Here is an 18,923-nt window from a genome sequence, read left to right on the forward strand (position 1 = left end):
CATGGTGTAGAGAGTTACTATGTTTTATCCTATCAACTCCATCCCATAATGGAGTATTCCAAATTTATGCTTTTAGAAAAAATAAAACCATCTAAGAATATAAAGAAAATTTGTGGATCATGAGAAATATCCATGGAGTTAATAAATTGCTCTTAATTCAGGTATAATGAAGAAGGATTTTGATCTCTTTTTAATTGAGGTATCTGGGAACAAAGACTGAGGCAAACCAGCTGCCTACACTTTCCCTTATTAATAAAAACCTCTCTCAGGGAGGGACGATTTGGACATAAGACTCACGTCTTCAGATTACCAAGGCAAAGTTCTTAGAAGTATTTTCCAGTCTTATTAATAAATTGCAATCATGAGATTCATCGGTAGCTACCCTTTAGATTCCATGTAGTACTTTTCTTCTAAAGAATGTACAGGCTCATAATTCAGGCAGGAAACACAGAAAACAATACTGACTGATGCCCTATTCAGCCAACCCATGTATAAATACAACATGGAATTTCAGCAATGCAAGACCTCCATATTTCAAGATTTACAATATGATTGGAACCAAGACACTATTGGTTGCATCCATTCGTTTATTCATCCATTCAGCAAACATTTCATGCTCTCCTCCCAAGAACCAGGGTTTCTGACTATAGAGAAGCATAAGACACAGTGCCTCCCCCAGTAAGTCTCATAGAACATTAACAAACTCGTAGACCGATAAACAGGATAAGAGCATTTTAGAAGTTGCATTCTGAAAAGACCCAAAGGCAGAATTTTGCCAAAGGGCTAGAGTTTTCATATCTATCTCTATTTTTATTATTTTCTATTTGTTAAAGAGGGCAGCAAATTAAGTGGCAATCATAAACTACCTTTGATGCTAATAGTCCCACAGTGTTGCACTAAGCACTCCTTCACTTTGCAGTGGTGGAAACTGAGGGCCAGAGATAATATGCAACTATGATTATAAGAGTAATAGGGAAGGTTTGCTGAGGGTTCATTATGTGGCAGCCTGGGGGTATTTGAACTCATTTTATCACTTAATCTCCATTTGGTGGCTGTAGAACCCAAAATAACAAAGCAAGTTACATGGGAGAGCCAGAATTTGAACCTAGGCAGTTTGAGACCACAGGTTCAACCACTGAGCTTAAGAAGCAATTGAACCTGAACTGCTGTAGTGAAAGAACATGGTAGTTTACAGCCACTAGACTTTTATATAAAGTAATCTTTTAAATAAAGTAACCTTTTAAGTAAAGTAACTGACTTCGAAAGTCACTGAGCAGTGAAAGCTCAGGGCCTAAGGGTAGAGCAGAGCTGTCTGACAGGTGAAGAGAAAGGTGAAGTTCTTTTAAATGGTGGAGTCCTTCAAGGCCGGTAAACACTAGGGTCCTCTGATGTTGCTGTTAATTTAGACGACTACAGAAATTTTTTAATGTGTGGAAAAAAGAGAAACATTTGGATTCTGCCTTGTGGATTATTTAAGCTCTGTTTGTAAGAACAGGCTAGGAAGCACAATGCCATTGGCCAACCATCTAAAACAGCTCCTGTCTATGGTAATCACTATCTACAGTTTCAACCAAAGGGGGAAAGGAGACACATGCTCTGACAAAGGCTGTAGGTTCATTATGATACAATTCAAGCACAGAGAAAAATAGAGTAATACAATATACATCCATATGTATATTCTACTACCCAAATTTCTCAAATCTTAACATTTTGCTTCCGTATTTGCTTCAGGGTTTTTAAATAAATAAAATGTTTCAGATGCACTTCTCTGCTGTATAACATGTCCAGCTCTGTCTGACCCCACCCCCTCTTTCTTTCCATAGAAATAAGTTCCATGTTCCTAAACTCAAGTGTTTACTATTCCCATGTTTGTTTTTTGTACTACCAAATTATATGTATATCCATAAATAATTACATCTTTTTGGCTTACAAGTTTAATTTCTTTTTTTTTCCTTTGTAGAAATTATTTTTATTTTAATTGTTGTTCAAATACAGTTTTCTGCCTTTTACTCTTACAAGTTTAATTTCGTATTATCTCTACAGTTTGATATAATTTTTTTTAATTATGGTAAAATATACAAACAAAATTGACCATTTTAACCATGTTTAAGTGACAGTAAGTACATGCACATTGTTATACTCAGTGTTATGTTTTTGAGGCTTATCCATGGAGAGACGAGTAGCTCCCATTTACTCTTTCCATGGCTGTGCATGTCCCATTAAGTATATTTGCTACAATGTGTTCATTCTGTATCTGAGGGCATCCAACCTCTTCCACTGTGCAACATCACAAATGTGCAGCCATGCACATCCTTGCACACGTGTTCTCTATTCAGGATCCATTTGTAGACATGAAGTCCCCAGGTCACAGGGAATGGCATCCTCAAGTCTCCTGGGTGTGTCCAAGTGGCTCTCCTAAGTGGTTGTATCAGTTACTTTCCTACTGACAAGGTGAGATTGTGACACCCCCCAAAAACTCACCACACACTTTAAATTACTTTTTCTGATAGTAAAACTAACACATTATTTGAGGGAAAGAAAAGAGTAGGGATACAAAAAATCACAAAGAGGAAAATAAAGATCACTCAAAACTCACCACTCAGACATAGCTAACCATTCCTGACATTTTAGAATAAGTCTTCTCATTTTTCTTTGCATTCATTTACATATTTTAACATAATTGGCATCATACTGTACATATTAAGTATTTTCACATTTTTTGAATGAGTTTATATATTTACATTCTTACAAAGGCATAAAAATTGCATTTAATTACATGTCAAACAATCACTTTTATTGACAAGAATAACTGAATGAAATCAAGGTCATTCCACCAAATTCGGAATTGTGTTTGCTGTACTTATAGGGTGGCTGCTTTAAAATAAAAGCAAACTTGCTCTCCTCCTACCAGCAGCTCCAGAACATCACAATTACTACATTTTTACTTACCAGGTTACTTTTTTACATGTTCCCATGATTCTTGATTACTTTTTACACCTTTATGTGACAACTTTAACAGGACCAAAAGATTATTTTTGGTATATGTTTTCATATCCCCCTTTGTGAGGACTCCAACACCTGTGAATAAACTCAGTTTCTCCAAAGGCTCCTCTCTGTACTGCAAAGGGCTCAAAGCTGTGTAGTTTCCCTTCTTTATGCTATCTCAGAGCCCCACAGGATGCAGACATTCCTATTTAATTGTTACTCATATGCTCCCTGAAGCCTTTCCTGAGGTTGCAATTGACCACTCTGGCCACCCCAAATTACAGCTATGCTTAAAGGAAGCTCACTCTGGCTGAGATTGCCCTGCAGAAGTCTAACTGCAAGCAATCATTCTCCATATGGCAGAACCTATTAAACAGTTGCCTATGGCATCAAGGCATGACAGACAAGTAAAACCGATAGCCCCCTGGACATAAGAAGAGTTTGGGAGTATTATATATTTTAATTTTGCACCTAATTATCTGAAAGAGCCTGAAATATGCTACAAAGGGGCTAGTATTAATTAATTAATTAATTAATTGCTCAATATTCTGTTGTCCCTGTATATTCAATGTTCAAAAAGTAAAGAGAAAGTTTTAGAAAAAGAAAATATTGTTGAGCTTGAACAATTTGGGCACACTTGAGACATACTTACACTAAAAACTTGGAAAATTTACTGAAAACTATAAAAAATAGTGGGTAGGGATGGAGAATAATGAAAGGGAAGAGACGGAGATCTTACTTCAATAGGATCTTCAGGGAAGACTCCTTTCAAGAAATGATTATGTTGCCATTCAGGGTTTGTGTGTGTAATATAGAAGCTCCAAACTAGGGAGTTGCTTAATTGTTTGCGATATCCTGTAAAAACACCACCCGGAGGGCTAGCGGATGTGGACATGCCATTACTCACATAACAGGAGAGTGCACTGATGGCAGCAGGTCAGTGCAAGAGAGACCACACCCCCTCCAGTCTGAGGCCCATTATAAGGGGTCCCAGACAAAGGCAGCATGGGTTTGGGTTGCACAAACCTACCTGCGGTCCAGAGCTACATTATATCAGTGTGTATGTGCAGAAGAAAAAGGTCAAGAAGCAGTCACAGGACAGGAAGCCACTCCCAAAAGGGGATCAGAAGAGAATTATAGTCCATTTCCAAAACAATGCATATTCCTTCTGGTCAGGGGCCTCCTGATCAGCCCTCAGTTACAGGAGGAGGAAGGGCCATGTCTATTGACCCCACACTCCACCCCAACATTCCTCTTCTACCCCATATTCTTCATGTTAATTCTTCTGATAGGGGACCTGTGTGGTAAGCATGCTGGCACATTGCATCCACATACCACAGATAAAGTCTACACCCTAAGACTAAAAGTGCAATGCAGAAGCCAAAGAGACCCAAGAGGAAGGAATGCCACCAACAGTCTGTAGCAGTCAGTACCATAATATTCTTGTGAAGGGTTGGTGGCATCCACCCCATGAGTTGCAGTTGCATTTTCAGTCTCATTTCTGCATTCAATACATATGGATATGGGCTATCACACTTCTACTTATAATGCTGACAGCCACCCCACACCATCCCAAACTGCACATGTGAGCTATGGCTTGGTATAGTTAGCCTTCTCTCTCATGAGGTAAAACACCTTCTCAAGTGTCTGCTTGAAGAGGGGGTCAGAAATGTTCAAGATTTGCAGCCAGTCCCAGCATGTCTGGCTCATAGGGTGGATCCAGCATAACAGGTTGGCAGAGGCTGTGGTCAGGAACTCTGTACAGACCCAACAGTCTGAGCAGTTGTTCTTAGCAGCCAGCATCCCCATCCATTGAGGAAGGTGTTGCCTCTACAGAATCCAACCAGACAATCCCCAAGAATTTGACAAATAAACCAAGTAAACAAGGTCATAGTATACATTCTACGAAAATAGAAAGAACACAAAGGTTAATGAATACAGCAAACCATAAACCAATTTCTGAGTCTGCAAGAGTATCAGATGAAAAGAAATCCAAATGTAGGCTTTTGATGAAATGAAATTAAGCAGTGACAATCTGATATGTCTTCTTTTTATTTGTAGTGTAAATGTCTCTGGTGATATCATTAGGTACTCAGGTAAATTCTGTATGGTTGATACTGCATCAGTATTTCTCAATAATTCAAAACCAAAGGATGAAGGAAAAATGAAACACTAGTTTGAAAGAAAACTGGAGAAATTCAGGATCCAGTCTAATTTGTAGGTGAGAAATAAAATTTTACAGACAATTCACTGAATTAGAGTGAATTTCCATAATTATGTATAATAGATTTTATTGAAACATAATTTTCCCCTAAAATCATCCTCATTTTTATCAAAGAGCCAAATCAAGACCAATTCATTTACTATATTAAGTCCAGTTTCAGTTTGGCCTGGTTATTTGTATAAGCACAACAGGAATAGCAATTGATCACATAGGCTTTCTTAAACTTACTTTACTGGAATGTTATAAGGAATTCCTAGCTTGAGTTTTAATTAGCCCCTCAGGACTAGGAAGCCAAGTCACACAGTTGCCATCAAGCTTTGCCTACAGTATCTGCAGTTTGGGTGAGTTTTTCAAGTTCTGGAGGTCCCCAAAATATCTTGAGGTTCTTACCATGCCATCTTTCAAGAAAGTAACCTTTGCTCCTTACCTGGAAAGACTTTCATGAACCACATGACCAAGCAAGGTACCAAGCCATTTCCCCAAGCAGCTTTTATTGGCTCCAAAGTCAATCTTAATTCCTTACAGCTTTCCTATGACATGCAGAGTTGAGGCAAGACTTCTGTGATCATGACATAACAGAAAAAGACTTTGTTGATAAAATCACCTTTGGCAATTGACTTCATGCGTCCTGTTATAAAGAAATCAGATTTCTATTGGACTTATGCAAACAAACATATTGCTATGGAAAGAATAATACCCACTTGTTAAGAGCTTCAAATTCCAGAGGGATTATGTAGGGAGAAAAATATAAATGCCTCAATACTTAGTATTGATTATGAAAGTATACTTTACCAAATTGCTTTAAGAAACAGAAAGTTTTCTTACATCTGAGAAACAACTGATTAAAAATTACTAGTATTTTTCAACAAAAAAGTTATAAAAGCCACAATTGTATTTAGTTTATTTTGTCCTATAACTAATTTCTCCTTATCCTAATGCAAGGACCTTTATAGTTCACCTTGAAGTTCAGTCTGAAGGCTCCTGTAAGTCTTTGATAAACAGTCATTATTTTGTATATATTTCCCTAATTCTTTAGAAAGGGCGCCTTTTGGCAAGGGGCTGTTCTTCCAAAAACTTAAGCCTCAAGCAGAATTCCTCTAGTTAACTAGCAAATCTATATCAGGACCTGTTAGCCTGGTAGCCATGAAAGAAATTCAGGCTAGAATTAAGATAGAGTCAGAGAAAGCAACCATATTACTCTTGCAATTATAAAGCTGCAGCCTGAAGGCTGAGGAGTTTTCAGGAGGAGAAAGTATATGCAAAGGCCCTGAAGCAGTAAAGGACTCAATGTTTAGTGTGTTTGAGAAACTGAAAAAAGGTTAGTCAGTTGATGTGAGCTAAGGTAAAACAAGAGGAAGTGGGAGTGGTGGGCTAAAACCAGACCATCAGTCTTGAAGACCAAGAGTAGTAAGTATGGTGCTATTCTGTGGGCAACAGACATTCAAAAACACCACTTTTATTGGTGAATAGAAAATAGATGTCTTAGGTGTCAACAAAATATTGTATATAATTGAGAACACATTCTGAATAATGGGTATACAGGTTTAAAATATATAACACCTTTATTTTTCAAATTGCCTTGGCCCTTCCTGGAGAGACCATACTATACCAGCAATTCTTAGACTTTGGTGCTCTTTAGAAATGCCTGTGAAGCTTTCTAAAAAACCCAGTGGCCAGGCCACACCCTGATTCAATTAAATTGGCATCTCTGGGTGTGAGACCCAGGCATCAAGTTTTTCAAAATGTCCCCTGGTGTATGCAGTCACCTGTAAAGCTTGTTAAAATGCAGACTGATCCAGGTCTGGACTAGAACCTGAGATTCTGCATTTCTCACAAGCCCCCTGCTGATGCTGATGCTGCTAGTCCATCCACCACACTTGAAGTAGGAGGGCTAGTACCTCATTAGCAGTCCTTGTACATACACCTGTTTTCTCTTTTCTGCTCCCCTTCTTTGTGTTCCTAGTAGTCATCTTTCAAAGTTTTATTACCTGCCATTTGGTCGGCAAAGTAAAAAAGCATGCTAATGAACTCAACATGGCTTCCATTTTAAAAGAGCTCCCTAAAGGTTTGGGATTTGCCTTCACCAACAAAGGTCTGCAATTCCTCTCAAAAGGCCAAGTAATCTTATTAAGAGATGATCTGTGAAATCCTCAGTAACAAATATTCCATGTAGCCTCTTTGTTCTCTACGTCTCTGTTCTCCAATGCCTTTCTGCACTTGTTTGTCTCAGAATAGTCACACACGGTGGGTCCATTTGTCTTTTCTTATCACTCTGTTACTGCTGCCGAGTGCTTGAGTGCTCGTTCAGCTCTGTACTACAGCTTCTTGGCTGACAAGATAATTACATTCCCTGGCAGACTGGGAGAAAAAACAGGTAGTGCTCAAAAGTTCCAAAGCTGAAGCCGACTACTAGTCATTGCCGGTGCAGACTTCAAGATCAAGCACCTGATCTAATTAGCACACTCCCATCACTGCCTGCCTGACTGCGGAATGCTGACAATTGAAAGCCTGAAGGCAAAGCAAATATCAGGCAACCTAGAGACAGACATTCCCACTACCTCATGCCAGAAACACTTACATATTCTTTTTGGAATCTTGAGTGTCCTAGTAACACAGCCGAGCCTGGGGGTAAACTTTTGCATAATACTGGGAGCCCCCCATTTACCAACATGAACGTGAGAACCAACCAAATAAAACCTCACAAGAATGAAAGACCTCACGGGAAGAAAGCCTTCTGATTGCTTTCAGAAGAAGGACTTATTTCAGCAAACCCAGCCCAGTCCGCCCCTAGCTCTGGAAGAAGCACACTGCTTGACAAAAGCAAGGTTTCACCAGCAAAGAGCTATTTTCCTTTGACCAGATAAGCAGCACAATACACTCCCCAGGAAAAAAGTTTTTTTTTACCTTTATGGTTTCATTATTTCCCACATTTCTTTCAAAAGGTAGCCTTTCATTTTTAAAGTGATTATGGCCACATTTTTTCTTCCTATCTTTTTGCTTTGGGTATGAAGGTATTCTATAATCTCTAAGCCCCTACTTATAAATGCAAGGCATTATTATTGTGGCTTTTGATGAGACTCACCCTTGACGGCTGTTGACATTTGCACCAGGTTCTGGCAGGGTCTGGTGGAGCAGGGTGAGCACTGTTTCTGCCACTTATTAGCTCTGAGACAGTGCAAGGTACTCACTTCTCCAGCTCACACTAAGGGTTTACAGGTTAAAATGTCAAAAGAACTCAAGCAGAATGTTAGGGGTTGAAATGTGGCCACCCCAAAAGGTATGTTACATTCTTAACACCTAGCACCTCAGAATATGACCTTACTTGGAAATAGGGCCTTTTGGATGTAATTAGTTAAGATGAGGTCATGTTAAGGACAGGCCCTTACTCCAATATGACTGGTACACTTAGAAGAGAAGAGGCACAGAGATAGAGACAGGGGAAAAAAACCATGTGACTATGTAGGCAGAGATGAGAGTGATGTGTAGTCAAGCCAAGAAGTTAGGAAGAAGCAAGGGCAGATTCTTTCTTCAGGTTTCAGGTGTAAAAACACCTGAATCTCAGACTTCTGGGCTGCAGAACTATGAGATGATCATTTCTGTTGTTTTAAGCCTCCCAGTTTGTGGTACTTAGTTGCAGCAGCTGTCAGAAACAAATACATCCAGTTAACTTAGGCTTACTTGTTAACCTCTCTCAGGCTCACCTATGACATCACCAGACCATGACACCTGTTGCCCATATTAGGCATCTCCCACTGGTGGCCTGGTTAAGAGATTTGGCTCTAGGGCCTGACAGGTGGGTCCAGGTCTGCTACTTCCTGGCTGGATGACCACGAGCAAGTTAACAAAATTCTCTGGGCCTCAGTATCTTGGCAGTAAAACAAGGATATAATGATAACTATATAATATTCTTCTTTGAAGAATGAAAGAGATGATGCTGCTAATTGCAAGTTATTCTTCCCCAGCTGATGGTAAGAGGAGAGTTCTGGGCACATTTGGCCCCACCAGTAGCGTGGGCTCACTGCACCAGAGCAGCAAGCTATAGGGAACTGAGGAGATAAAGAACAATGTGGTCCCTTTTCCGGGCATTCCTCCTACTTCCCCAAGCCTGGGCCTGAGTCCCCATGACAACATTATCTTCTGGGAGCTTAGGTTTCTGAGGATGTGTCAAAGGCAGGAGATGCTTGGGGGTGTTAGGAGGCGTGTGAGGACCTCTGCATCCTGTTGTAAGGCCCTCTAAATTAGTAACTGTGGCACTTGCTCATGAGGACTTGGTTCTGGTCTTACCAGACAGGGACCTGGCCCTGGGAGGGTTGCCTAGGGCCAGTTGTAGTGTGTGGGTTCTTGACTTCATGTAGGAAAGGTTTCACAACATGAGTCAGATGACTATGAGGATACATTTATTAAAGCTGGGGACAGTGAAACAAGGAAGGGCTTAGCATAAAAGAAGCAAAGGGAGAGCTTGGGTGGGGCTACCTTAGCTCACTGGGAAGTCAGAGAAAAGGGGGCTTTGGAGACAGATTCAGGGAATTATCCTGGGACAAGCGGACAGCTGCCCATTGTGTTAGAGTTTAGGGCAGAGTCTAGGAGATGCATGCCTGTGAAGAAAGAAGTGGGGGAAGCAGAAGGGAAAGGGAATGGCAGGGGCTGCTCCCCAGAGGGAGAGTGTGAGCACTGGGTCCTTTGTCTTGAGGCTTTTATCTCTCTTGCAGGTGGGAATCTTTGGGCTGGTCTCAGGGGAAGGTTTCAGCAGAATATCAATTTTCAGGTGCGCTCTTTCAGGGACATGGTCTCCACTGATTGGTCAGTGACAGGGCAGTTCAGTCACTGCAGCTGGTTCTGGCTTCCCCACCTGGTTTTCTGCTTTTCTGGGCCTGGAGCTGAAATACAACTGAGGCATAGATGTTATCTCTAGGGAGGTGACATTTTGTATGTGGCTGCAAATTGCTCCAGCCACATGTCTCAGTTTCCCTATTCCATTTGCCAGGAATTTTCCTAGTTGTCCGGCCTTATTTTCACATAGTCTTTTGCCACTCGCATGTCTACTTTTATCAAGATGGCTTTTCCTTGTTGATATGTAGAAGTTGTTTTCTTTTTTAATCCATTTTTATTGTTGTTTGAATGGTTGTCTCCATTTGTCCATCACCACTTTCCCCTCTCCACACACCCCTACCTCCCACCCTCAGTCCCACCCCACTTTGGCTTTGTCCATGTGTCCTTTATACATGTTCCTTGATGACCCTTTCCCTCTTTCCCCCATTATCTCCCTCCCCCATTCCATCTGGTTACTGTCAGTTTGTTCTTTATTTCAATGTCTCTGGTTATATTTTGCTTGCTTGTTTGTTTTGTTGATTAGGTTCCACTTAAAGGTGAGGTCATATGGTGTTTGTCTTTCACTGCCTAGCTTACTTCACTTAGCATAAATGCACTCTGTTCCATCCATGCTGTTGCAAATGGTAGGAGCTCCTTCTTTCTTTCTGCTGTGTACGTGGTATGTAGTATTCCATTGTGTAAATGTACCATGGTTTTTTGATCCATTCTGGATCATTCCATTTACTGATGGGCACTTAGGTTGCTTCCAGCACTTGGCTATTGTAAATTGTGCTGCTATGAACACTGGGGTGCATAGGTTCTTTTGAATTGGTGTTTCAGGATTCTTAGGGTATAAACCCAACAGTGGAATTGCTGGGTCAAAAAGAAGTTCCACTTTTAGTTTTCTAAGGAAATTCCATACTGTTTTTTGTAGTGGTTGTACCAGTCTGCAGTTCCACCAACAGTGCACTAGGGTTCCCTTTTCTCCACATCCTCTCCAACACTTGTTGTTTGTTGATTTGTTTATGATGGCCATTCTGACCAGTGTGAAGTGGTATCTCACTGTAGTTTTAACTTGCATCTCTCTGATGGCTAGTGATGCTGAGCATCCTTTCATATGTCTCTGGGCCCTCACAGAAGTTGTTTATCCTGGTACCAAACCAAATGCAAGTATTATAGGTATTCTCTACAACTTAGTGGCTCTTTTTTCACTCTCTTAAAGGCATCTTTTCAGAATAGGAATTCTTGATTTTATGTCCTATTTATCAGTATTTCCCTTTATAGGTAGTATTTTTGGTGTCCTACTTAACCCATTTTTGTTTGCCTTCAGGCAACAAAGATACACCCCCCCCCCACACTTCTATAGTGATAAATGTCAAAACAGTGGTTAGGGTTTTTGGGAAGTGATAATGATGGGGAGGCAAGGACCCTGGAAGGAAGGGAGGGTTCCAGGGCACTAATTATGTGCTATTTCTTAATCTTGGTGAGTTAAATGTGCTTGTTTTCTTTTTAAGTATTCATTGGACTGTATACTTATTACTTATAACACTGTGCATGTGTTATATACTACTTTTAAAATAGTGAGAGAGAACAAGAATGCACAAACAGGAGCCACTAAGTAAAGAAGTACAACATGATGACAAAAAAAGAAGTACTTTGAGAGATTAGAGGAATATTTGTAAACAAATTATTTAGTATCATAGATTCTGAGTCTCGACAAGCCAACATTTTAGTAAATGTATTTTGCAAAATACACTTAGTAAGTATAGTTTAAGACCAGAGCACTGATGTTCATTAATAATATAACATTGAAAATAAACAGAGCTGAACATAAAATCCCTCAATATCAGTGAGGCTTCACAGAAAGAGTTATGCAAGCAGCCTAAGAAGGAGTAGATTGTTCTAAATATTTGGTTTTACAAATTCTTTATTAGGATGTTGCTAGCAGATATATGGGAAGTCCAGTTCTGTTTCCTGCCCTCTGATGAGGAGCATGTGTAGTGAGGTCTGCATAAAATGGTGACTAATGAGTCTGAGGTGGTGAAGAGTCTTTGAGACGATAGCAGAAAAGTCACAAGAGTAGGACAAAGAGGTCCAGCAGAGTCACCATCCAAGACAGAAACCCAATCACAATGCTAGACAAGGGTACAGTTAATACTAAACCATATCCCAGAACACAGCCAGGCTCTGAACCTGAAGATGAGAGCTAACTCAACAGGAAGTGCAGTCAAAGCAGGAAGGAAAGTCACTGTCAAGAGCTATCCCTTCTATAGGCAAGAATGCCAAGGGAACACCAAAAGCAGCCAAGGGATTGCCAGAGTCTTCAGCCTGAAGTTTGTTTGTTTACTTGTTTGTTTGTTGTTCATTTGTTTGTTTTTAATTAAGAAAAAGCCAGCCAACGGCCTTTCCATGGCTAGCTGGTGGAGCAGATGTGTCTGCATGGTTCTCTGCCTCCAGCTGAGCAGGTATACAAGCCTGACAGCTGGTTCTGGCAGTCAGACACCGAGAGGAACTAAACTTGCAGACAGCATCTGAGAGGAACTTGGAGTATGAATTCAGGCACTTCCTTAAGTATCTAACTTTGGATGCTTGCCCGCTCAATGACCCCCTATTTCTTAACATCTGGCCTTGACCGGAGATTTCCAGGGAGCAAATGCAGACTTTTGGACAAAAAAGAAATATTTTTTGAGATAAGGGCAGAGTGAAAAATAAATAGGGTTTGACAAAGGAAGTTAAAAAGACTGAGGCAATCAGGAAAAAAAATAACCTTGCAAACATGGATGAGAAAAGCAACCTCAGAAACTCCTGGGTGGCATGGTGGGGAGGAGGGAAGAAAATCCATAATTAGCATAAGCCTTGGACAGATAACAGGGGATTCAAACCCAAGAAATTCAAGCCCAAGCATAGGAGTCTGCATTTCTCATCATCTCATGTAACATCGTGTTTTCAGAGTACACCAGTTTTAATATCCAACAATCATCTTTTATAGTTACGGTGCTATAATTTACCACATCCAGGCACGCAAAAGCACCCTTTTTCTAACATTAAACATGTTTAATCAGGACAATTTATAATAGCACTTTAGGGATTTAATGAAAGAAAGGCATCCGACACATGATATTTACAGTAATCATAACACTACAAGATTTAAAGTATAATTTTTTACAGTGTTAGATCAGGAAGCCAAATTGCCCATGTTTCCAGTTAGTTATTTTCAATGCTTGGGGGATGGGGATAAGGATCCAGAAATTAATTAACAGTTTTCCTCTACACAGTTGTCAGTGTTATCACCATGCACTGCTGCTGGCTGCCAACCCCTTTCTGCCCTGGCTCTAGTGGCAATCAGCAAATACAATTAGTGCTAAAGCACTTGTCCTAATAGCCAAATGCCCAATGTCATACCACATGCAGGATCATAATTATGCTTTAGGAAGGAGGTGGATTTGGCTTTGTTAACCAAGAATTAACCCCAAATCTGGAGGCCACTTGAATTAGTGCTTATGGAAAATACCCATCACACCTCAGCCTCTGGGTACCAGGATTTTTCAAGGATAGTAGTTTTATGCAAAGCTAAGAGCCTTAACATTCTTTTTCAAAAGGATCTAAACATTTCCTTGTCAAGCTCTGAAGATTCCCTCTGCTTTCTCTTCTGGAACTAGTCTAATTTATACACATTCCAGCTCCACTTGAGTGAAACTCAAGTTCCTATTTAGGTATTTGCTGTTAACCACAAGCCTCATGCTTCATGGACCTTTTGACATGTGTTTATTCAAAAAAGTAAGTTGATCAAACAGGGCCTTCCTTGTATTTGACAAGTTCTACCTGACTCAGGGAAACAGAGTGGGGCCCACCTTCAGTGGGCAGCAATACGGGGCACAGGGTAACAGGAAGAACGTTACCTGGATTACTGCCCACAGCTTCTTCAATGATAAAACACAGCATCAAGGCACAGTAAGAGCTGACACTTTCAAGGGTTCAGATTTCCATCAAATTCAAACTGAAATCCAATCATGAACAATGAAATAAGAGGAACATTACAAAACCCATAAATTAAAACAAAAGCCCCCTTTTTCAATACAAGAGATGTAGAGAATTTGGACTTAACCCAGGCGACCACCTCTAGCAAGTGCATAGGACCTGTTCTAACATCACCCTGGCTATATTGGTTCTTCTCCTTGGTCCCCCTTGTCCCAATTTATTCACTTAGTATCACAGTTATCACTAAGGATAATAATTATTCATTCTAAATTAGTTTTGTGCATTTCCCAAGCTACTTAAATCTTCTGTGGAATAAGATTGGTTATTGTGCTTATCCAAGAGACGCCCTAAATCCTTCACTCAAAGCTTATTTCTATTTTCTATGTACAATTTTAATAAATTCAGCCATCTGATTTCACAACACAGCAACTTAGAAGACCTCACCTGACAAAAAGAGTGATTATCTCTTCTTGATGTCACACAGCGTATTAAGCCTACTTAATAGATGTTGGTACAATAGTAAAAGAGGAAATTGGTAGGAAGTGGTACCTTACAGCATAACAAGAACATAGAAACTGTTCTAAAAGAAACAAAAGCATAGCAGTTGGGACCCCCTCAGTATGGGAGTGATCTGTCATGGATTTTAGAAGCCTTTGATGATTATAGAGCTATAGTCAAAATGAGAAGTGTGACTCTTATTTCTTCAAGAAAAAAAGTCAAAGTATGCTTTGGAGTCTTTATTTAAGAAGATAAGGTATATACAGTATACTTTAGAAACCTTTCTGTCTGAAAATAGTTTTAAACATAAAACTTAAGGGAGGGGTAATTTTCAGCTATCTGGAAAATTCCATTCTTTGCAATGCCTCATTCCCTGGCCAAGCTCAATATCTGTAGCGCTGAAGAACTCATACTGTGAGCTCTACTCAGGTGGGAACCACATCTCAGGAGAAGCGGTGTAGGCAGAGAATGCAGCCACTGTAGAGCTAGGATCTGACTCACTCAATGGTGATGAGTGCAGAACCACAGCAGCCTACTGACATCCCAAAAGAGTGCCCATTACCGCTAGGAAGGGGGGAATTTACAGCAAGCAGCCAATAATTCACTTTTTTTCTCGGCCAAGCGATTCACAATTAACACCTGTGAACTAGATGACTTACAAAGCGACCTGATGGCGGTGAGGGGCCCATGTGTACCAAATCTTGGTTTTTGCAATGTTTCAAACAAAGGGAAGAGAGTTCTTGGTGGTATGCCCAGGATTTTCTGGACAAAGGACATATGTGTTACTATTATTTGAGACTTGTCGCCTGTCATGAAATAAATCACATCCCTAGACTAAGGCGATCACTGACACTCGATTTCCCCAGCAGCACCCTGGCCAGTCCATTTCCCACCAGAGTGCCGAGGCAGCACGCAGGAGGCATGGCTACAGTTGCAGAGTGAGGTCTGTTTACTCTTAAAGGTCTTGTTGACTGCAGCCAGTTAAATAAAGGCATTCTCAACCAGCAGGCAGAACCCCACACTTGACATTTCTCAATTACAGTGAGCAAAGGTTGACTTGTTCTTTTCTGTTTACAGAATTATGCAAAACTCATTCCTGGAGCTACAGTAGGGCTACTTCAGAAAGACTCTGGAAACATTCTGCAGCTGATCATCTCCGCTTATGAAGTATGATGTTTTACAGTTGGCTTCTGTTGTCTGTATTTCTTTGATATTCAGAAAACTGAGGTGTGTTTTAGGCAGTTAGCTGCACTTTAGTTTGTTGGTGGAGGGAGGGCTTTTCCAAAGAAAAATCTCTGCATTAATGCAGCCGAAATATGAATTTTGTTCATTTTATTTGCAGATAGTGTTCCTGAGAGGTGGGGCCAAAGGTAGAAAAATCATACACCTGATCATAAAGTTGAGGATGTTTTTATAACAATAACCAACAGCAAAGTTTTAAGCCTACTGAAAAGAATCCATGACTCATACAATTAATCTCCCCTCTTCCTTGCCTGAAAAAAGAAAAGGAAAAAAAACGAGTTTAAATTGCCAGCTCCACAAGTTTAATGAGACTACATCATAACTCAAAAAAAAAAGAAAAAACAACAAACAAAAAAACCCACACACAAAGCACACCAGGAGCAATGCCACTTTGTACACTTTGTAGAGTCTCTGCTTTGGGGAACCAGGGAAATTTTCCATTACACATATATATATTATCATTATATATAATATATGTATAGTTTTATTATATATATACACATATATTTTTTGCCTTAACTTTGTTCATTAGTACCTGAGGACAGAATTCCTCCCTTAAAATGACGTACATTCCTACAGAGTTGCCGTTTTCTTTCTTTGTCCCTGCTTCATAACTCAATTCATCAGTGGCAGATGGCCAATTGCCAATTCTTTGTAATTTTGATCCCTAAATATTATCCTTCTTTCTTGTGTTTACTTTCAAAGTAAAAATACACACACACACACACACACACACACACACGAAGATAGTGAGAAAGGTCTAAATTAGGACAAGAATGAAAAAAGTAAATTTTATAAAGCACTAAGCTCTCATATTTGCTCTAAAGACAGTCACATAATGCCTAATGAATAAAATTCTAACCTTTGATGTTTTGAAATTACATTTAACTCTTATATCCACCCTATCCCAATACTTAGCATATCCCAACCAGTTTTCCTTAACTACATGATGTTTCAGAATCATCTCGGAAGCTTTGTGAAAACAAGTGTGTCCAGATTCCTCTCACAGATGTCTCAGAACCTTAAGGGAAGAAGAACAACATATTTTGTAAAAATTCCCCAATAATTTTGATATTGCCTCACCAATTTTGAAACTCACCTTAAGTGGGAAAAGCAAAGTATTACTGCTCAAATACATTTCCTCAGAGAATAAAAGATAGATATGTCCATCAAAATTATAATATGAGTTTTTTTCACTCATATTCTCAGAAACTTCAGTTTTCTTAGTTCACATCAAAAATTAATCACCATATTAGCTCATGCTTGAAATTCTTCCAGACAGGAAAGCTTGTCAACAACATACTAAAAGCTTTCCCTGCCTTTATCAGTAATTAGAAGTTTTAACACGTAGAATAAAAGAAAATCACATAGCAGTCCTTCATTGAATGAGGACACACAATTTTCTTTAACCCAGCTCACTCAAAAGTGCTGGCCACTAAGATCTTCAAAGAAATTAAGCAAATTAGAAAACAGCGAATTGTCAAAAATATCTCCCTCTTCCTGTCTGACTAGCCTGGTCCATGTCCCTGCTTGCTCGGTCAGAGACATGCCTCACTCTGTGGTTACAAGTCACTTACATAACTTACAGGGCTCCTGAAATCAAGGCATCACATGTCTGAAGTGAATCTCCTGTCTCAGTCTTGCTCTGGAGTTATAACGGAAACTTCATGATTTACTGGATCAAGTATGCAACAGATCTTGGCACCAGTTCAAATTATTTTTCTATTCTGTTGTTTTTAAATGTATTCTAAAAAGACATTAAAATATGAGATCCATAGACTGAATGAATTTCTTTCCAGTCTATAAATGAAAAGGAATGAGAATATATTGAGAGAAAACAGGAACTGCTTCTGACTGATTTCTAGTGGGGCAGAGGCAGAGAATTTGTGGTTTATAACCAGTGATGACAAGCTTCAGCTCAATATTTTACAGTGCCACATTGACATAAAAAACCTTAACTACCAGATGTGCATTCATCTGACTATCATTTGCCAATTTCCTTCCTTCCCTAAGCACATAATAAAAGCTACTGAAATATTAATGCTCCCAATGCTAAGTTTCTCTGCTGGTATTTAAGCTCCAGAAAGAAAGTGACTTGGTTTGTTTTGTTTTGCCTGGTTCATGGTAGATGTCCAATAAATGAATGAAGAATATGATGATATATGCAAATAAACATTTATGTCCTTTCTTTGGGAAATTCACATTAAAATATTCCTGGTGAAATTTGCAATTTGATACTTCAATTATACAGTGCTGAGAACTTCATTTTGGTCAGATTATGTCACCCCCTACTCCTGATTTCTGTCATCTACAGACTTTCAGAACATATCGATCATTTCTCATTTAGCTCCTGACTCACTGTGCTACTTACTGTCTTCGGCACTACTCCTGTCTCGAAGATTTCAATCTGTGTGTGTATGTGTGTGTGTGTGTGTGTGAAATCTTTCCTATACCTGCCCTCTCAGTTTCTTGAACTCTGTTTCAACAATGATCTTGTCCACTTACCACTGAATTACCTTCTCACATCTGCAGTGTTTTGTCCTAGCCCTTCTTGTTGCTTATAAACTCCATAATCTCAACTGCGTGCAGTCCATTCCTGATCACCACTTCCTATCTTTTCAACTCACTCCTACTATTTCTTTCCAGCTCACTCCTAATATTTCTTTCAACCCATCAGGATCTCCAATTAATTGATCCCCTCCACCCTTTATATTTCCTCATCCGCCTCATGTTTCTCTTGCCAGGAACCCCAGCTTAGATTCAATCATTATGTTCACTCCTTAGACACACCTTCAACTCCTCTGCCCCTTATGGCTCTTTTGAAGTTCTTTGGCCAAACGTGGTGCTGGTTAAATCCAACTGTCCCCTCACTCTGCACAGCTGAATGGGAACGGAAAAAACATGCAATCATGCTAACAAGCCTCACTTTAAATTCATGATCATAGATGGACCTCAAGTGGGTCCCAGCAACCAGACTGTATTTCTGTAGTGTATACCCAAGCAGAGATGTCTAGGAGTCAGTTAATATGTGAGCTGACAATCAGGAGAGTAACCTGTACTCTCCCAAACATATTTCACTAATTGTTTACTCCTAAATTGATAGTAATTCCATCCTTCTTCTTGCTTGGGCCAAAAACCTTAAAATCAGCTTTGACCCCCTCTTTCTCTTACACCACAAATTTTACTC

General features: G+C 39.7%; 1 protein-coding gene across 2 annotated transcripts in view; it reads left to right on the forward strand.

Annotated features, from left to right (window-relative positions):
* The window catches only part of ITGB6 (integrin subunit beta 6), a 153,385-nt gene that overhangs the window by 97,180 nt on the left and 37,282 nt on the right, over window positions 1-18,923 (forward strand). For both annotated transcript variants that reach the window (XM_028510994.2, XM_036023399.1), the window contains one exon: window positions 15,572-15,661. In XM_028510994.2, the coding sequence (XP_028366795.2) occupies window positions 15,572-15,661 (90 nt within the window). The remainder of the gene's footprint in view (window positions 1-15,571; window positions 15,662-18,923) is intronic.

The sequence above is a fragment of the Phyllostomus discolor genome, chromosome 4 (genome assembly GCF_004126475.2).
Source record: "Phyllostomus discolor isolate MPI-MPIP mPhyDis1 chromosome 4, mPhyDis1.pri.v3, whole genome shotgun sequence".
Taxonomy (NCBI): domain Eukaryota; kingdom Metazoa; phylum Chordata; class Mammalia; order Chiroptera; family Phyllostomidae; genus Phyllostomus; species Phyllostomus discolor.